We start from the raw sequence: 22,342 nt of genomic DNA, 5'->3' as shown, positions 1-22,342 counted from the left end.
CCTCCCAAAGGGCTGGGATTACATGTGTGAGCCACTGCGCCATCTGGCTATTACTTTTTTTATACTGACTACATGTTGAAATTATACCACTCTAAATATATTGGCTTACATTATGTTATTACAATTAATTTGACCCTTATTCTGTTTCTTTTTCAGTATGGCTCTTAGAAAATTTAACATTGCATAGGTGGCTCCCATTGCCATTGTCTACATTAGACAGCACTAATATAGAGCTTTATAATATTAAGGAGGACTTTAAAAAGGATGAGAGGCCACTAGAGAGTTTTGATCAGAGGTACAAGCAATCTTCTCAGATCATATTTTAAGAGAATGACCTTTGCTACAGAGCTGAGAATAGATTGAAAGGGGTACAAAGGCAGAGGCGAGGGAGAAACACCAGTAGGGAGACTATTTCAATACATCAAGTGAATTTCATAGTATTATTGTAATTTACATCACTTTAATATAAATTTACATAACTATTAGTGAACACCCCATTAAAAAGAACAAATAACGTATTCAGCATATATTAATTAGAATGGATTACATTAAAGACAAGAATTTAGTGTATTATATATTTTTCTTTATTCAAATCATTTCAAGAATTTATAAAAACAACTCGTTGACTGTATTTTTAAGAAATGCATGCAATTCTAGAAAGCAAGAGAAAAACATTAATCACAGGGAAATATTACATTCTAGGTATAATGTAGAATTGTGCTTTTTTACACCAAATGTATGGTCAAAAGAGTAATGTGCTTAGTTTTAAAATAGTATTCACCTTTGTGAAAATATGCACACCTATATTTTTCTCTAAATGGTTTCCAACTTGCTTGGATAATCATCACATATTGATAAGAAAAACAAACAATATTTCTGTAAGTTGTTTTAAAGTTATTCAAGAAGAAAATGATATTTCTATATGTTTGTTTAAAAATCTTTGATTTTAGTTATTCAATTTAATAATATTTAGTCGAGTCTGGTAGTGCATGCATGTAATCACACCTCCTCAGGAGGCTGAGGCAGGAGGATCATTTGAACACAGACGTTCAAGACCAGCCTGAGCTATACAGCAAGACCCCATCTCAGGTAATAATAGTAATGATAGAAATAATAATAAATAATATTTCTTTTACAACACTAGAAATAGACTGTTAGTATTTTTCAAACATGAAAATAATTGAATATACTTACAAATATTTCAATAAGTCTACGGAACCAGAATCTACTTATGTAGAATAGCTTAGAAAGCATCATAAATTAACATATAACTTAATGTGCTTATAAGAAAATATGTGTCATAGATAGTATACAAATGAGCAATAAGAGAAAAAACTCTTTGAAAGGTAACATCATCACAGTATTTTGAAGTAGAACCTAAGGAGGAGATAATATTGAATCTGAGTCTAATACTACATTAAAACAATAATAATCAGATAATAATTAATCTGAATCAAATGTGATATTAAAACATATATGACTAATTCAAATTAGTGTATTTATTCACATAGATCCCTTCATTGCAAATTTACAGCTCACCAACACTAACGTGTCTTCTCTCTGCTTTAGTATTGTGGACATGAAAAATTTCCTGCCCTTGGAATTAAGATGAAGGCCTGATCAGAGCAAATCTCCTCTTTAAATGATTATTGTTAGTACTCTTGGTATCTCAAAATTCTTCACATGCAACAGAATTTGAAACATTACTGGTTAGGTACAAGTTATTTTATGATAATGCTCTTTGTTTAAATGATCTTTGATGTTTCTTGGGCTGCTAATAATTTTGCTAAGATTATAAGAGCAATTATCAATGAGTTCAGTCTAATGCCAAAAAAAATTCTAATTTTTAAAAAACTTTTAAATTCAGGGGTACAAGTACAGGTTTGTTACATAGGTAAACCTGAGTCAGAGGGTTTGTGTGTGTGTGTGTGTGTGTGTGTGTGTGTGTGTGTGTGTGTACAGATTATTTCATCACCCAGGTATTAAGCCTAGTACGTATTATTTTTCCTGATCCTCTCCCCTTCCCACCCTCCACCCTTTGATAGTTCCTAGTGTGTGTTGTTCCCCTGTATGTGTCCATGTATTCTCATCATTTAACTCCAACTTATAAGTGAGAACATGCAATAATTGGTTGTCTGTTCCTAAGTTAGTTTGCTAAGGATAATGGCCTCCAGCTCCATCTATGTCCCTGCAGAGGACATGACATCATTCTTTTTAATGGCTACATAGTATTCCATGGTGAACATGTACCACATTTTCTTTATCCAGTCTATCATTGATGGACATTTAGGTTGAGTCCATGTCTTTGCTACTGTGAATAGTGCTGCAGTGAACATACAAATGAATGTGTCTTTATACTAGAATGATTTACATTCCTTTGGGTATATACCCAGTAATGGTATTGCTGGGTCAAATGGTATTTCTGTCTTTAGGTTTTGAAGAATCCCCATACAGCCTTCCACAATGGCTGAACTAATATACACTACCACCAACAGTGTAACAGTGTTCTTTTTCTCCACAACCTAGCCAGGGTCTGTTGTTTTTGACTTTTTAATAAAGGTCATTCTCACTGATGTGAGATGGGTATCTCATCGTGGTTTCGATTTGCATTTCCCTAATGATCAGTGATATTGAGCTTTTTATCAAATGATTGTTGGCCACATGTATGTCCTCTTTTGAGAAGTGTCTGTTCATGTTCTTTGCCCACTTTTTAATGGGGTTGGTTTTTTTCTTGTAAATTTAAGTTTCTTAGAGATGCTAGATATCAGACGTTTGTCAGATGCATAGTTTGCAAACATTTTCTTCCATTATGTAGGTTGTTTTATTACTCTGTTGATAGTTTATTTTGCTGTGCAGAAGCTCTTTAGTTTAATTATACCCCATTTGTCAATTTTTGCTTTTGTTGCAATTGCTTTTGGCATCTTCATCATGAAATCTTTGCCCGTGTCTATGTCCTGAATGATATTACCTAGGTTGCCTTCCAGGGTTTTTATACTTTTGGGATTTACATATAAGTATTTCATCCATCTTGAGTTAATTTTTGTATACAGTATAAGGAAGGGGTCCACTTTCAGTCTTCTACATATGGCTAGCCAGTTATCCCAGCACCATTTATTGAATAGGGAATCCTTTTCCCATTGCTTGTTTTTGTCAAGTTTGTTGAAGATCAGGTAGTTATAGATGTGCATTCTTATTGCTGAGTTCTCAATTCTGCTCCATTGGTCTATATGTCTGCTCTTGTATCAGTACCATGCTGTTTTGGTTATTGTAGCCCTGTAGCTTTTCTGTGATTTTTTTCAGATAGTATAAAATGATTAATTTCTATGATGCAAATATTAGGGCGTCATCCATGCTAAAACAGTTGTCCTGTACAATTTTTTCTTACCATACCAAAATTTTTTCTTATGACTGTTTATTTTAATTATTTTAAGAGATCTTTATTAACCTAATAAGTATTGGATATGTAAAATTTAAAGATCATATCTTAATAAACCAAGATTTTAATTTTATTTGGATATATGCAGGTTTGTTTTGAAAGGCAAATTCTGAAAAAACAGGCATTATTATTGTTTATGAAACAACTTGAATACTGATATATCTATATCACCAATAATTCTTCCTTTGATAACTCAGAAATTTTTATGAAAGAGGTTCATTTAACCTTTGTTTTCTAAATACATAGGTGAAATTATACTTAAAAATGATATAGCTATTCATGAAAAATTCAAATATATGACATAACCAATAGAAGACAAATTAGCCATTGGAAGTACAGCTACAATATTTTTATTCGTATTTTATGTATGATTTGATGAAGGAAAGATATTCTGATAAGAAAAAGGAGAATAATATTAGAAATATGAATCATTCACCATACTTATCAAATTTTTCTTACAGCCAATAAAGATTTTATCATGAAGGAAAGTCAAATTAGAGAGAAAGCCAGTGTGTGCTAAGAAGTCACATATAGGTATTCCTTAATAAAAATTCCTCTTGTGACTCAAGGATCATAAAATATGCTGAGATGTATGCATAACTTGGCTGTTTAAAATTAGAACAAAAACTGCATATCCAGTGTTATGGTTAACTGGCAATAAGCACACATCTAATTTAGTATTCCACATAGTCGTTAGAATTCCCATAGTACATGGACTGAATCCAGTTAATTGCCATAGCTTTTTCTACATATGACAGAACACAGAGAACTGGATCTATGAAATCATTAATTGAATTACCCTTTAAATGTGCCAAAGGATATATTAGTTTTTACTCCCTTGGTAGTTTCCCTCAGCATAAATCAAATGAGAAAATTTAAATGACTGAAAAAAAAAACAGTGAGTGTTACAGGTTATTTTAAATGTGCAGTTAGACCTTAGTTAATTTAAGGGGCCAGCTTCTTTTTTTTTGAGATGGAGTTTCACTCTGTTGCGCAGGCTGGACTGCAGTGGCGCAATCTCGGCTCACTGCAAGCTCCGCCTCCCGGGTTCACGCCATTCTCCTGCTTCAGCTCCAGAGTAACTGGGACTACAGGTGCCCACCACCACACCCGGCTAATTTTTTGTATTTTTAGTAGAGACGGGGTTTCACTGTGTTAGCCGGGATGGTCTCGATCTCCTGAACTCATGATACTCCTGCTTTGGTGTCCCAAAGTGCTGGGATTACAGGCGTGAGCCACTGCGCCCAGGGGCCAGCTTCTTTACAAAATAATAATAAAGGTCTAAGAAAGACAGTCTATTACAATAGATATAACACTGGATTGAAGTCCAAATTTCTGTGTCTTTAGAAATATCAAACAAATGTGGGTGTATTTCTCATCTTCTTTTAAATGGAGTGATGACATCTGGAATACATACTTATCCTGGTTTTCATTCATCCATTTTACTGTTATTGACTGAATAGCTACTTATATTCAGGTGCTGTAGAAGAACTGTGAGGCAAGTAACATTGTTCTTTCCCTCATTGAATGTATAAATTAGGCTGGCCGGGTGTGGTGGCTCACACCTGTAATCCCAACACTTTGGGAGGCCGAGGTAGGTGGATCACCTGAAGTCAGGAGTTCGATACCAGCCTGGGCAACATGGTGAAACCCCATCTCTTTTAAGAATACAAAAAAAATTAGCTGGGCCTGGTGGCACATACCTATAATCCCAGTTCTTGGGAGGCTGAGGTAGGAGAATCACGTGAACCCGGGAGACAGAGGTGACAGTGAGATGAGATCAGGCCACTGAACTCCTGGCCCACAGCCAGGACAGCAGAGCAAGACTTTATCTCCAAGAAAAAAAAAAGGGAAAATAATTTTTAAATTAGGGAGATAGAACATACATGGATACATTAGAATGAAATATATCAAAGGTGGTTAGGTTTTGACCATACTGCCAAAAGCAGTCTACAAATTCAGTGCAATTCTCATCAAAATAACACCATAATTATTCAAAGAATTAGAAAAAATAATTCTAAAATTCATATGGACCCATAAAAGAGCCCTCATAGCCAAAGCAATACAAAGCAGAAAGAACACATCTGGAGGCAACACATTACCCAACTTCAAACTATACTATAAGGCTATAGTCAACAAAACAGCGTGGATTAAATAGGCATACAGTCCAATGGAACAAAATAGAGAACTCAGAAACAAAGCCAAATACTTACAGTCAACTAATCTTTGACAAAACAAACAAAAACATAAAGTAGGGAAAGGACACCCAATTCAACAAATGGTACTACGATAATTGGCAAGCCACAAGTAGAAGAATGAGACTGGATCCTCATCTCTCACTTTAAACAAAAATCAACTCAAGATAGATCAAAGACTTAAATCTAAGTCCTGAAACCATAAAAATCCTAGAAGATAACATGGGAAAAATCCTCTAGACATTGGCTTAGGCAAAAACTTCATGACCAAGAACCTAAAAGCAAATGCAACAAAAACAAAGATAAATAGATGGGACTTAATTAAGTTAAAAAAATTCTCTACAGAAAAAGAAATAATCTGCCAGTAAACAGACAACCCACAGAGAGGAAGAGAATCTTCACAAACTGTGCATCCGACAGAGGACTAATATCAAGAATCTACAAGGAACCCAAATCAGCAAGAAAAAAAAAAAACAAAAACACAATACCATCACTAAGTGGGCTAAGGACATGAATAGGCAATTCTCAAAGAAGATACACAAATGAGCAACAAATGTATGTAAAATGCTCAACATTACTAATGATCAAGGAAATGCAAATCAAAACCACAATGTGATACAACCTCCCTCCTGAAAGAATGGCCATAATCAAAAAAATAAAAATACAACAGTGTTGGCACATATATGGTGAAAGTGGAACACTTTTAGACTGCTGGTGGAGATGTAAATTAGTAAAAACTGTCATGGGATCTTTAGGGTGTCACTTCACCAGCCAGAAACTTCTGTGGCTGGTAGTACCTCTGCTTGGGTTTTGCGTGCTTCCACTGGGCTCATTCTGCCCACTTGGCTCATGCTATTGGCCTAGATCCCATACCCGCCAAGGGTGAACCAGGTGGGGAGTGGTGAGGGGTGTATCGGTGGGTGAGTGCAGGGTCCAGCCACTGGGCCCAGCCAGGCACTCCAGCTGCTGTGGTGGGACAGGCAGCTCCAGGGGCCACTCCATGCAAGGCTGAACCAGGTGTATCTCAAGGGGCTTCCACTGTGGGCACCAGCATCTGGACCAGGGGAATGCAGTGGTGCCCGAAAGCTCAGAGACTTCAGGGAGTGAACAGCCCCAAAGATGGTGTTACATCACGCCACAGACCTGGCATGGGGACCCCCAAGGTCTAGGCTCCCAGAAGGACCACAGCTCTTCTCTCCTTCTCATTGCCTGCAATGTGGCAAGTAGGGGGCATGTTTCAGTCCTGTTTGTGTTACAGCTCTTTCAGTCCTGCCATTCTGCAGGTACTGAGTTCTTGTCTCATGTCCAGGAAGAATGAGGTATGCAGACAAGTGGTGGGTTAGCAAGGAGGAAAGGAGTTTCATTTAGCTACAGAAAAGCCTCAGGAGACCCTAAGTGGGTAGCTCTATCCACCGGCAGGTCATCCTGACATCTGTCCAACTCTGGCTGAGTCACGGTTTTATGGGCACAGAGTGAGAAAGTGCTGATTGGTCCATGGTTGGCCATGCGTAGGCCTGGAGAAAGCACCATAAGTTATCACTCTGGGCCACGATTCCACCCAGAACTTACAGCCCTGACTCCCAGCTTCAGGCTTTCCTTGGCTTGAAGGTGGTGTTTCACAGGGGACCCTCAGCTTTCTGCCCAGAAGCCTGTCTGCCTCCTGCTGCCATCAACATGCTGTCTATGGCCCCCAGGTTGTTCATGCCAAGGGGTGCCTATAGGCCCCTGCTGAGCCATGCTTAGTCTTCCCTCAGCCTCCCTCCTGTGCTCCTGGGTGCCTGATGTCCAGAGGGGGTTGAGGTAGCAGGGGGCTGGTGTGTCAGCACCTCCTTGAGTGTGCACACACCTAGGTGGGATGGGACAGCACCTGGGCTGGGCCACAACTTTGCTCCAAAATCGGAGCAGGCACCAGGAGTGGAGAGAGGTCAGGTATGGGAGCAGGCACTTCCCAGCCTTTGGGGGAAGGGGGAGTTCCTCACCTCCTGAGAGCAGAGCGTGACTGTGTGGCTGCACCTGCACCAGGGAGTGCAGGGCTCCCACCTCACCTACTCGGTAGGAGGCAGGGCTTCTTCCTGTTGCTGGCCCCTGCCGGCTCTGTGGAGTGCACAACCCTGGCCAGACCTCCCCAACTGCAGCTGGCATCTTCACAGTGGCTGCTCCAGATGGGCTGCCACTGCCATCACAACCACTATGGAAAACTGTGTGGAGATTCCTTAAAGAACTAAAAGTAGATCTACTATTTTTCCAACAATACCACTACTGGGTCATTATATGAAATAAACACTTGCACATACATGTTTATAGCAGCACAATTAGCAAATACAAAAATATGGAACCAGCCCAAATATCCATTAATCAATGAGTGGTAAAGAAAATGTAGTGTGTGTGTGAATACTATTCAGCCATATGAAGGAACAAAATAATGGCATTTGTAGCAACCTGGTTGGATTTGGAAACCATTATTCTAAGTGACGTAACTCAGGAATGGAATGCCAAACATCGAATGTTCATACTAATAAGTGGGAACTAAGCTATGAGGATGCAAAGGCATAAGAATGATACAATGGACTTTGGAGACTGAAGGGAAAGGGTGAGAGTAGGGTGAGGGATAAAATACTAGACACTGAGTACAGTGTATACTGTTCGGGTGATGGGTACACCAAAATCCCACAAATCAGCACTAAATAACTTATCCTTAGAACCAAACTCCACCTGTTCCCCAAAAACCTATTGAAATAAAAAATTAAAATTAAAAAGAAGAAAAAAGCTGATTAGGCAGATTGACACAGCTTGCACAAAGCACTGAAAGCACAAAAGAGTTCAGGATGATTAAGGTTTAAGAAGAAGAGTTAATTTAAATTTGTGCAAGGTCACAAATAGGCCTAGGTTAGTTTATGTGAAGCTTTGTAAAGAGTCATAAAAGTTTGGATTTAAGGAGTGTGAATAGGATCTTTAAAAGGTTTTAAGCAGGATAGTTACATTTGCTTAAAGTAGAAACTGGTAGGTGAGTAAGTCAGCAAGGGGCTTCTAAAACTGACCAGGTAGTGACTATGAACTGGACAAGAGAGCTCATACTAAATATTGAGAGATGTGAATGGTATTTCTATATATTGTGCTTTAGTGGTGAGAAATCAGCGACAAAGCTTTTAAAATTGACAACCTATTATAACCAAATCTAAGTTCAGCTGCTCACCACTTGAAAGCCAAACATGAGAGACGAGAGTTGGTGGGAGGAAAAGCAGGTTTATTCCAAGAGCCAGCAAACCAAGAAAATGGTGGACTAACATCCTAAAGTACCATATTAAGTCAGTACAAATTTCAGCCTCTTTTTGGTTAAGGGCAGGGAGGGAGAAGAGGAGGGGATTAGGATCAAGAGGTGACCAAGGGTTGCAGACATCTGAGTGTCAGTGAGGATCCAATGGGGTTGGAAACTTTTTTGTCTTTGGTCAAGTCACAATGCTCCTATAAATATTTAATGAGAAATATGGTTAATTTGTACATACTTTTCCTTTAATCCCAGAATTCGTTTTGAAAATTATATGATTGCTGTCCGTGCATATTATGAATGTTATAAAATTATTCTAGCCTACATGTAAGAATGGATAAAGGCTCCTTAAACAAAAATGGAGTTAGTTACGACAGTTCTTTTGCTGTTTCACTGTTACACTATTACATCTGAAAATAACTCTTTCTATTATTTATAGTTCTTAAAATGTAATATTAAAAAGGACATTTGAAAATTATTTGCCACAGAGTATTATGACTGGAAAAGAGGAAGATATTTCACTCTAATATGTGAATGCTTTGAAGAGTATATAGGACATAATCTACAATACAATCATAATACAGTTTTACAAGGACAATGCCTATTCTTATTATCAATATGATTTTTAAAAACTTATTTTTATTATAAATTATTTTCCTAGTAATCCCTTTTCAATTTGATTTAGAAAATGGATTGTATATCATGAGCTTTGTAGTGAGTTGCCTGGTTCTAATATTCATGACCTAGTGGAAATTCAGGTCAAAGACTTGAATATTTCAGTTCCCAGAGCCTGTGTTATGCTTTATTATCAGCTTCACCCTGCTCAGACACAGGCGGAATTCAGTAATGCAGGCCAGCACTGAGCAAGAAATAAGACTTCTCTTAGGTCACAGGTACCAACCACAAATAAACTAGGCTCAGAGAAAATATTTCAGAGCCAAAGAGAAAATATTTCAGAGCCAAAGGAGGAATTACAAAAGAAAGTAGAAAGCTTGCATTAAGCAAGTAATCAAGTCAAGAAATCTCATACTGCAGGAGAATGCAGTGATCAGTACTGACTCCAAGTTCACCTCTAAAACTCAGAATAAGAAAAAAAAAAGAGGCAAGGAGGAGGCATTTATCAAAACAAGTATAACTTGGTACCAAGTCTAAAGACATGCTTAAATGTTTCTTTGGTGTCTCCTAGTATGGAAAGGATTGGGCTGAAAATAAGCTTGTCCTGAATGAAACATTGAGGAAGGTGACAGATTCAGATCCTGGCATATATCACTGTTTCGTGTGATGCTGGCAATGTAATATCAGAGATTCAGTCAAGGGCATGGATTTAAGAATAAATGTTCTAGGTCAGACTTCTGCCTGTGCAGCTGCCATTTAATTAAATCTAAATAATTTATCATTAGGGATCATATCTTTGTGATAACAGCTAAAAGAGCATAGTTCCTTGTTTTTAATGTCTATAGACACATTACATCTTGTGTGCAGTATTCCTTTTCTTACAGTCTTTATAGTATTGCACAATTTTTATTAATTATATTCTTATTAAGAAGATTTTGGAGTCTTAAGACAATACATTTACCACCAAGGACCACTGCATTATTTACCCTCATGTAGTCTCTGTTTGTCTGTTTGAAAGATACTCACTTATTAAAATATTTACCAAAAACTTTTTTTTTTTTTTTTTTTTTTTGAGATGGAGTCTAACTTTGTCGCCCAGGCTGGAGTGCACTGATGCAATCTTGGCTCACTGCAACCTCCGTCTCCTAGGTTCAAGTGATTCTTATGCCTCAGGATCAAAGGCACCTTATTGTACAAACGTATGCATGTCAATGCCTGCATTTGTGTGTAGTAAACTATACCAGAGGCTTTTATAACAGGAAATAATTATTATCCCAGGTAGCTTTCATAATTCTTTAGAAAGGCAAATGCCACCTTTTATATGGTCTAGTGCTACTTTATGTATCCTAAAAGTAATATGCATGTTTATTTTTAAAATATGTCCTGGAGTAATTTTAAAGAACTCTTAGAGGTTAAGAAATTTGGGAAGAATTTATCTAGTTCAACTCCTAAATTCTTTAAAGAAAAGAAAAAAAGGCCAAACTGAAAAGCAGAAACTCAGGGTCACATCTATTCTACTTGACAGAGTTGGCACTCAATTTTGATGGCAAGCTCAATGCTATTTCCAATACAAAATTTTGCTTAGAAGCACCAACCACAAATTTTATTTTGTTTTCATCCACTATTCTGTGTGTGTATATGTGTGCACATCTCCAGACCTTTTTAATTTAGTTGTATATATTTATGGGTCACGATGTGATATTATCATATATGTCTAAAAGTGTGGAATGATTAAATTCTTCACCTCACATACTCAGCATTTTTTGTAATGAGAACATTTGAAATGTACTGTCTTAGCAATTTTTAAACACATGATACACTAACTGTTGTCATCTTATTGGGTAATACATCTCAAAAACTTACTTCTGTTGTCTAACTGAATCTTTGAATCCCTTGGCCAACATCTTTCTATCCCTCTTACCACCACAACCTCTGGTAACCACCAATCTACTGTCTTTTTCTATGAATTTGACTGTTTTTTATTCCACATGTATAAATTAGATTATGCAGTATTTGTGTTTCTGTGCCTGGTTTATTTCACTTAAAATAACATCCTCCAGATTCATTCATGTCATTGAAAATGTCAGAATTTCCTTCTATTTTCATTTTGTATATATACTATATGTTTTGTATCCATTCATCTACTGATGCACATTTTAGTCTGATTTCATGTCTTGACTAGAGTGAATAATGCTACAATGAATATAGGAGTACGGATATCTTTTCCACATACTAATTGAAGTTCCTTTGGACATACACTCACAAGTAGGATAACTGGATAATATAGTAATTGTTGCAGGAAGTCAAGGACCCCGAACAGAGGGACCGGCTGGAGCCACCGCAGAGGAAACATAAATTGTGAAGATTTCATGGACATTTATCACTTCCCTAATAATACTCTTATAATTTCTTATGCCTGTCTTACTTTAATCTCTTAATCCCGTTATCTTCATAAGCTGAGGATATACCTCACCTCAGGACCCTGTGATGATCACGCTAACTGTACAAATTGATTGTAAAACATGTGTGTTTGAACAATATGAAATCAGTGCACCTTGCAAATTAGCAGAATAACAGCAATTTTAGGGAACAAGGGAAGACAACCATAAGGTTTGACTGCCTGTGGGGCTGGGCAAAAAGAGCCATATTTTTCTTCTTGCAGAAAGCCTATAAATAGACGTGCAAGTAGGAGAGATATCACTAAATTCTTTTCCTAGCGAGGAATATAATATTAAGACCCTAGGAAAAGAATTGCATTCCTGTGGGGAGGTCTATAAACGGCCGCTCTGGGAGCGTCTGTCCTATGTGGTTGAGATAAGGACTGAAATAGGCCCTGGACTCCTGCAGTACCCTCAGGCTTACTAGGATTGGGAAACCCCAGCCCTGGTAAATTTGAGGTCAAACTGGTTCTCTGCTCTCGAACCCTGTTTTCTGTTAAGATGTTTATCAAGACAATACGTGCACTGCTGAACATAGACCCTTATCAGGAGTTTCTGATTTTGCCCTGGTCCTGTTTCCTCAAAAGCATGGGATGTTTGCTCTGCTTTTTGCCCCTTGAAGCATGTGACCTACTCCCTGTTTGTATACCCCCTCCCCTTTTAAAATCTCTAATAGAAACTTGCTGGTTTTGTGGCTCAGGTGGGCATCACAGACCTACCGATATGAGATGTCACCCCCAGTGGCCCAGCTGTAAAATTCCTCTCTTTGTACTCTTTCTCTTTATTTGTCAGAGTGGCTGACACTTAGGGAAAATATAAAGAACCTACATTGAAATATTGGGGGTGGGTTCCCCTGATAGGTAGTTCTGTTTTTAATTTTTTGAGAAACTTCCATACAGTTTTTCATAATATATGTACTAATTGACATTCCTATCAAAAACGTGTAAGGGTTATCTTTTCTCTGCATCTTTGACAATAATTACCTTCTGCGTTTTTTTTTATAATAGCCATTGTAACTGATGTGAGTTTATATCTTCTTATGGCTTTAATTTGCATCTTGCTAATGATTAGTGATGTCGAACATTTTTTCAAATACCTGTTGGCCACTTATTTATCTTCTTTTGGGCTAATTCAGTTCCTTTGCCCATTTTCAAATCAGATTATGTGTTTTTTTTGCTATTGAATTTTCTCCAGATTCTTGTTGTAAGACTTGTGACAAGTTGTGAGAAGCACTATGCCTGGGACATTTTAACTGCCCACAAAATAGTAGAGATTTAAATTAATATTCTTCTGGGAATCTTTCTCTGAGTTGCAGTTATATAACAATATATTTATTTACTTTTGCATCTGCCTCATCCACTAGGATGTTTCCTGTTGAGATGAATCCCTTGCATTTAAACAGTAATTAGCATGAAATAAACTACCAGTGATAATTTGGGATAGTGGTTGCCCTCCCAGAGCTGCAGATGGAAAATCTTTAAGATTAAGGTGGAGACATTCAGTTTTTTCCTCCACAATCTCTCAATGTGCCAGTTAATACTCAGGGAAGAAAAACTTTTATACCCAAACAGTTGTGTCCAGCATCTACTAAATGGCTTAATATTCATAGACATAAATTTTGATATTATTTTGAATTATTAGTGTACAATCAAATATATCATTCTGATTTGGAGGATTTTAACATTTTATTTGGCAAGGCAACCCATGATGGCAGTATATCATGAAGAAGTTAAATTCTTTCAACATCTTTTTGAAAGTGAAGGTGGAATAAATGTACAAGTAGGTAAATATTAGTTTGAAATCAAAACAAATAAAACCAAAACATAAATAAAATGTTAATTATTCACTCTACATAATGAGTATGATTAATTCTAAACAAGTTATTGTAGCATTGAAATATATGAAAATATAGAATGTTTGAGCCCTGTCATTAAAATATGAGTTCAATTTAGTAATTTAAATAAAAATAGGGTCACTATTTAAGGGGTGAGGCTTAATATATGGTATCATAATACTGTTAAAATTTAATATGAATTTTGCCTTCTTTATAATAAAAATAATATTGTTTTGTGCTTTCAATTGTCTTACACATATGGAGTCTCTTAACATTTTTAAAAATGGAAATAAAGCCCCTTTCAATTTTAATTTCCAATAATTATGCCTCTCAACAAATAAAATAGATAACTCAGTATTTCTCCTGATGTGAGGCATACGTGTTTACTCTAGAGTGAATATATGTGTGTATACAATATATCAATATATGTCAATATATTGTATGTATATGTGTATGATATGGTTTGGCTGTGTCCCCACCCAAATCTCATCTTGAATTGTAGCTCCCATAATTCCCACGTGTTGTAGGAGGGACCCAGTGGCACATAACTGAATCATAGGGTAGTGAATAAGTCTCACGAGATCTGATGGTTTTACCATGGGTTTCCCCTTTTGCTTGGCTCTCATTCTCTCTTGTCTGCAGCCAGGGAAGATGTGCCTTTCACTTCACCTTCCGCCATGATCGTGAGGCCTCCACAGCCACGTGAAACTGCGAGTGTATTAAACTTCTTTTTCTTTATAAATTACCCAGTTTTGAATGTCTTTATCAGCAACGTGAAAATGAACTAATACAGTTTATATTTGTGTATATGTGTATATATATGTATATATAGTATGTATGTGTATATACCATATATCAATATATGTCAATATATCTATATATACACAATATATGCCATTAAATGTATATTTGTATATGTGAGAGTGAATATGTATATATTCATATATGTGTATACACATATCCACTCATATATACATATATGTATATATTCACTCATATATACATATATACATATGTGCACACACTTTACAATAGTAAAGTCTACATAATTATTTGAAATTAAAGCCATAAGGGTTTTTATTTTCATTTTTAAAAATTTAAAGAGACTCCACATGTAGTAATGCATTTTACATTTTTAAAGCCATACATATGGCTTTCCAAAAGTTTGCAACTTTACCGGAACTGAAAAACATCAAAATTAGAATACATTACTGAGGAAAGTACAGTATAACAAATATATTATTATTATACTTACTATTTTTAGCATATCAAGATATTTTTGCAGTCACGTTTAGTATTTTTGTTATTTATTTATGGTATAATTACTAACAAAACTTTTAGTTTTTGTTATGTTTCAGAATATTGATTTAATAGAGGATGAATATTCTCAATGAAAAAATTATGAAAAAAGCATACACAATATGCGTATTGCCAAACACGTTAGGATTAACAATAATGGAAGCATTGTAATGTATTTTAACCTCTTAATGCTTCAGCAGAGACTTGGAAAGAGGTAACAACCTAATTTCTTCATAAATGTCCTAATTGAAAGTTGATTATTGAACCCAACTTTGGCAAAGTCCATATGCATATTCCTGATGTAAAATTATACAGTAAAAGTATTTTAAAATAAAAAGTATAATTTAAAAATGTCTTTAAAATCAATTATCATATTTGAAGACGTTGGTAAATATACTTATTTGGATATTCTTTCCTGAGATGTCAAATGACATTTTCCATTATTTTAGGCAAATATGTTTTAATGCAGAAATTTACTTGTTATGATCAAGAGCAAGGTTTCTGTGAATCAATTTATTTGTGATTTCTTAATCACAACTCTGCTAGAGAGTACAATTTTGAAATTCACCTTTGAAATCCAAATCTTGTCTATAAACAATATTGCAACAAATTTTCTACACTAGTTTAACAATATTTCTTACTAATTCAAAATGGAAGGCATTTTAACATTTCCAAACTACAATCTAGGGAATCTTCTTTGACTTTCTGATAATGAAGCAAGTGGTTAACTTCCTGTCCATTCACAATTTTAAATTAACTTTAGCTTATTATTTTAACTCTCATATTTCAAATATACAAATTTTACCAAAAATAACCCACTATCTCTTATTACTGATGCATCTGCTTCACATCTGTCTTTCTCATTCTCTCTTTAAGAAAGGGAATCAAGCTTTCTTTCTAAACACCTTCTTGGGATTACCCTCATTCGTCAAACAGAAATTATTCCAAGACCTGTTAAAAATTGTAAGGAAGACTAGTCATGATTACTAACACAATAGTGCTCAAGACTATTGCAATAGAAGAGAGAGATTGAACTCAAAGCCAAATACAAGGACAAGTTGGGATGTACAGCCAATGAGTAGGGTGAGAGAGGGCAGTGGATGAAAAGTTATTAAGAGGGACCCGGTAAACTTCAGCGGTAATGACTTTCTTGGTAACCTGGCCTAACGGGATCCTTGCTAAAGGCAGGCCAAAGACTTAGACCACAATTGTGTTGAATGAAGAACTTGGTCAGATAGCAAGAGTGATCAGAAATCAAGGGTGGGGGAACTCTCATAAATGGATTTAGCAGGATTCTTTGTTAATGGCAAGCCAGGGACAGTGCCAAGGTCAAGGCCTAGTTGAAAAGTGGGCTAAGAGGAACCTGACTAAAGTTTGATCAAAGAGGGTCTGTGTTACTTTCTTGATTGTCACTGGGACTGGAGGCTTTCAAAAAGGAGATCTCTTTCTCCACCTCCAGTGAATGACATACTTCCATCTTTTCACTATTCAGATTTATCTTACTTTTTTCTACTCTGCTCAGATAAAAATTAATTCTTCCAATAAAGTCATTATTTTCATTATAATTTTTAGAATCATATTTTAGTTTGGACTTTGATAAGATTGATGGATACATAACTCCTTAAGAGATGCTTCCATAACTTCATATTTCATGTAGTCAGGAATTAACTTTCCCCATGCATAGTATATTGGACACAAATCCTAAGCCAAAAAAATACAAGTTCAAGATAAAAATATTTCCATGCCTACTGCCTTTTTTCTTCCATATATATGTGAAAGAATATAGCATAGGCAAAAGTATCTTTCCACTTCTGCTTATGCTATATTCTTTTCTCCTTTTTCCCCTGTGTGTGTTTTTCTAACCACCAGTGTTTATTTCCTGTGTACATTTGAAGCCTTTCATGATGTAAAGGGCCTTCCTGATTTTGAAACTGACTATTTTTGATACACCAGCATGACAGGTGGCTACATTCTTCAGCCACTTCAGATGGTGCTATGCAAGAGTCACATCCCTCATACCACATTGGCCCAGTACCAAGTTGTTAATTTCATTAACATGCTAATCTTGTGCCAGTGAATATTGCTGCCTTGCCACTGTATTGATATTTACAAAGCATATCCTGTATAGACATTTAGTTTCTGTTTTATTATAGACAGGCGTTATCAATATTTTCTTGCTTGATACCATAATTACATTTTTTAATGTGGCTTTCAGTATAGCATGTATTGCCTGTAGCAAGGATTGCATTCAACATTGGTAATTCTGAGTAAAATTCACACTGAGATCATCAGGCAAGCAATTAGTGGCAATTGCTTTCTGTTATGGAAAACAACAAATCTTACCCTCACTTTATAGTTAAATTACACTATTAAAATACACTACATGCAGATGCCACATTGTGGACAGAGTGTGACTGAGAGTCAGCTATTAATATTTCCATTAGGATGTATGAATTTCCTATTGGATTGAGTTTATTTGTAACCACATTTTCCTTAAACCTCTCAATGAATAGTATAATGCTAAATAAATTATATTTTACATACCTTAAGAGTTGTAAATAAATTTAAAGATATAGATGTAAACTTAGTTTTTGACTTTGAATATCAAGAAATTTGGCTTCTCTTATAGTTGTTCCTTTAATCAGTTGTGTGTTCTTAGATTCTTCATGTCACTGGTTTTTTCAATTTAGTCGAACTGTTGAATTAAAATGTATTTGACTATTTAATTTCCAGTCAATTCAATGTACAGTTTAAAAAACACCGTATAAGCCATTAGGTAAATAATTGTGACTGAGATACATTCTGACCCCCAAATGGACATCATTTGGTGGAGAAACGATCAAATACATGCTTCCATTGCCTAATGACCATGATGAGGGAGAGCACAGAATGCTGTGGGTGCACAATTTAGGGCACCTCATCTAGGACTGAAGAGTGTGGTAAGGCTGTGTTTAGAAAGTGAGGAGCTTAGTTTTGAACTCAGCCAGTTGAAGGGAAGGGCAGGTATATGCCAAGCTGATGGAAAGCCATAGGCAAATGTGTCTGTGTAATATTTAGCACACCTAAGTACAAAGACGTACCACCATTTATGGGATGTTAGGTTGTTTTCAGTTTTTGTTATTAAAATAATAATGCATTAAAAGTCCTTTAAATAAACTTTTATAATATTTATAACTATTTTCTCTGGATACATACTGGATTGCAGAATCAAGATTATAAAGCTGTTTTAAGACTCTTTATCTTCCTGAGAATTGTTTCAATTATATTCCCTTTAATAATAGATGATAGGATTCACAGTACCAAAATATTTCAAACCCTGAAAATTATAATTTTATTTCTGTATTTGATTGGGCATATAATAGACATTGGTTAAAATAGCCCTATATTCATATCCGAGCCCTAAAACTTATTGTGGGAATGAGCTTGGCATCTCTTAACCTAGATCTCTTTTCCATAGAACAGAGATTATTCCTTCCTTACAAGGTTATTAAAATATTAAATATAATAAGGTATATACCTTCAAATAGAAATGATTCAGGAATAATTTCAGACTCGTATGTGAGATTGTCATTAAAAACATGCATTAAAATAAAATAGGACGAGGACTTTTAAATGATTACTTCTGCATTTGTACTACAGATAATTATTAAGTTACATATCTGATATTTATATAATTAGTAGATATAACAAAACTGGATATTGCTTTTTTTAAGTAATTTGCAGTAATAAAATATTTAAAAGTTAAATGACTTAAATTGATAATTTTTGATGTGATATTAAGTTCTAAGTAGTTAGTATTAGTAACAATAATCAGCATAAATACAAGCAAAATTTTAGCTACAGCTTACTTGAGAATTATGCTTTCATGTGAAAATAATTATAAAATCTCCTCAAATAATTATACAGTGAGGAAACTGAGACTCAAAGAGGTTACAATATTTGGCATTTGATTTAGATCATAGTCCTGGGGTGGAGGAAGAGTGAAAACAATGTTTGTATGTTTTCACATTTAGATTTTTAAATAAAATTATACATTGTCTGTTTTAACTTTTGTGATAGAGATCTAGAATAGAGACCTGAAAAAATTGATAGGGAGTCATAACAATAGGAACTGGTTTCTTTTCAAATTAATTATTGTTGATTAATTTATGACATCTGTGGTTTAGTAAAAATGGGAAATATGGATACTTTAGGAAAAAATGTTTAGTTATGTTGTTGCCATTCCAACTTAGATTTCATACCTGAGTCTTCAAAATAATTTATAGAAAAAGTGACTATGGCTTAAACAAAATAAAAAGTGAGGAAAGAACCATTTATTTTATTAGATTTTATCCTAAACTCTCACTTTATAGTTTCTTCCGGAAATAGTTTCTACAAAAGTAGATAGTCATTAACATAGTCAATATATAGTTTTGTCAGATTAGTAAGAGCAAATTTAACTCTGGTTGCCTTATATTTTAATAATTGGTAATTTATGAGTGTTTGTATGTTAATCCTATTAAATTATGTGATAAAAGTATTCAAATGACATATATTTTCGTGAGTTCTGATGCACTATGTTAAATATACGAAATTAGGCTGGGCGCTGTGGCTCACACCTGTAATTACAGCACTTTGGGAGTCCAAGGCGGGTGGATCACGAGGTCAGGAGATAGAGACCATCCTGGCTAACACGGTGAAACCCCATCTCTACTAAAAATACGAAAGATTAGCCAGGCATGGTTGCAGGCACCTGTAGTCCCAGCTACTCAGCAGGCTGAGGCAGGAGAATGGCATGAACCCAGGAGGCAGAGCTTGCAGTGAGCTGAGATCACACCACTGCACTCCAGCCTGGGCCACAGGGTGAGACTCCGTCTCAAAAATTAAAAAAAAAAAAAAAAACACGAAATTAGAATTATGTGGCTTTTTTTATAAAGTAAAAATTACTAATGCTTATACTACTCAAGTGATTATTTAACTTAAAGAAAATGCCTATAATTATTTTATTATATTGTATTACAGATGCCCCCAAGTTTATATCAAACCAAACAATTTATTACTCTTGGGAAGGAAATCCTATCAATATAAGTTGTGACGTGAAATCGAATCCACCAGCATCAATTCACTGGAGAAGAGATAAATTAGTCCTACCTGCTAAAAACACGACCAATTTAAAGACATATAGTACAGAAAGAAAGATGATATTAGAGGTAAGTCCACATGTATACATCAATAAATTGTATTATTTTAGCAACTATCTCCTATTTCAGAATATATTTAAATATCTTCATATACATATATGTATGTAATAAGAGAGAGAGAAATCATAGTGTATATATTTTACAGTTATGAAAGGTCCATGGCTCATTAATGATGAGTGTATGAATGTCTATTCACTTATATAGAAATGTGGCTATATAGCAAAGACCATTATTTTTATGAATTGCACTTTTAGGAATAAAAACAATTATATGGCCATGCGCGGTGGCTCAGTCCTGTAATCCCAGCACTTTGGGAAGCCGAGGAGGGCGGATCACAAGGTCAGGAGATCGAGACCATCCTGGCCAACATGGTGAAAGCCTGTCTCTACTAAAAATACAAAACTTAGCTGGATGTGGTGGTGTGTGCCTGTAGTCCCAGCTACTCAGGAGGTTGAGGCAGGAGAATCACTTGAACCTGGGAGATGGAGGTTGCAGTGAGCCAAGATCGCGCCACTGCACTCCAGCCTGGCGAGAGAGAGAGAGACTCCGTCTCAAAAAAATATGTATATATGTTTTATAGATATATATCTATAGATATATGGAAAAATCTAGAATGAAAAGTTTGGTAATTTAATAGTTATTGCGGGCTAAAAATTTGTCTTCAATGTTGATTCTTTCATTGTTTGTATGTGGTATTGCTTTTTTTCTTTTCAGCGTGGCAAGTATAAATGCTATCTGTTGGCTAGATTTTTACAATTCTAGTGTAAATTCCAAAATAAATGAAATTTACTTGTTCAGTATCTTTTGTTTTATTACTGAAAATAAGATTTTGTATAATTATTTTTATATTGCCAAGTAATTGGCCTTTAAATACTGTTTGAATAAAGTGTTTCTTATTTATTAATTGCAGTGTGTGTATCAATTTCCCAAACATATAAAAAACTATGAAAATGATCATCACCCTTTCCAAATTATGATACAGTTAGGAAAATCGGGAATCTTTTTCACACAGCCTTATTTGCTGAAAGGTTGCTACATTTTATTCACTAATTCAGTTTGCATAAGCTAAAATGAAATGCACGTTTTAGAATACCATCTAATATCCATACTGCCTTAACTTAAAATATCCTCATTGATGCCATTTAGACTTAAAAAAAATTTGTTTGATAGGAGGATTTAGCCATCACGTCTGCAAATATTTGCATAGCTGACTGGTTTGTAATTAAACCACTTTGTCTATATCAATTTCAATGTAAATAAATTTCTTTGAAAATATTTTAGAAGAATTAGCTATTTGTGACTTGACAGGGATGTCAATTTCATAAAAACATCTGGACAGTTTTAATCTAAATTTTATGTGTTTTACCTTAGTGAAAAGCTCAGGTTAGATTTAACTTGTTTTGTGTAGTGTGTAGTCTCCTTGAATACTTTAATAAAATACCATAGACAGGATGGTTGAAATCACAGAAATTTGTTCTGAGTTTTGGAGGATAGAGGTTCAATATCATGGTGTCTGCCAGCTTGCTTTCTATAGAGGACCCTTCCCTGAACTTGTACTTTGCCGCCTTCTTGCTGTGTCCTCACATGCCCTTTCCTCTGTGCACACACAGAGTTCTGATGTCTTCCTTTTCTTATAAGGATACCAGTCCTGTTGGATTAGGTCCCACTCTTATTACCTCGTTTAACCTTAATTACCTTCTTAAAGATCCTATCTCCAAGTTCATTCACACCGGAAGTTAGGGTTTTGGTATGTCAATGGGCAGAGTGAGGAGGTGGGCAGTTCAGTCCACAGCAAGTAGATTGAAGTTCGTGAGTAAATGACAGACTAATGTGTAATTTCTGCTTTACTTCATCTTGACATTTTTTAGTTCCTCAGCCAACTCATAATTCTCCATATTTAATGTGAAGGGACATTTTATACATAAAACATAGTATATAGTGTATGCTATTTAAACTTCTGCCTAAAGACATCCCTCTGTACTCCAAAATAAAATTTAAAAAACCCCACAATTTTTGCTTACTTGACACACAGCCAGGTGATCTGTTGGCTAAACCACTGACTTTAAACAGACATGTTTAT

General features: G+C 35.4%; 1 protein-coding gene across 5 annotated transcripts in view; it reads left to right on the top strand.

Annotated features, from left to right (window-relative positions):
• NCAM2 (neural cell adhesion molecule 2) overlaps window positions 1–22,342 on the top strand; it is a 574,592-nt gene that overhangs the window by 425,860 nt on the left and 126,390 nt on the right. For all 5 annotated transcript variants that reach the window (XM_032175135.2, XM_032175137.2, XM_032175139.2 and 2 more), the window contains one exon: window positions 20,084–20,271. In XM_032175135.2, the coding sequence (XP_032031026.1) occupies window positions 20,084–20,271 (188 nt within the window). The remainder of the gene's footprint in view (window positions 1–20,083; window positions 20,272–22,342) is intronic.

Source organism: Hylobates moloch, unplaced genomic scaffold (genome assembly GCF_009828535.3).
Source record: "Hylobates moloch isolate HMO894 unplaced genomic scaffold, HMol_V3 SCAFFOLD_14, whole genome shotgun sequence".
In the NCBI taxonomy this organism is placed as follows: domain Eukaryota; kingdom Metazoa; phylum Chordata; class Mammalia; order Primates; family Hylobatidae; genus Hylobates; species Hylobates moloch.
Note: the sequence above shows the minus strand (reverse complement) of the source record. Positions and strands in the feature narration are given on the sequence as shown.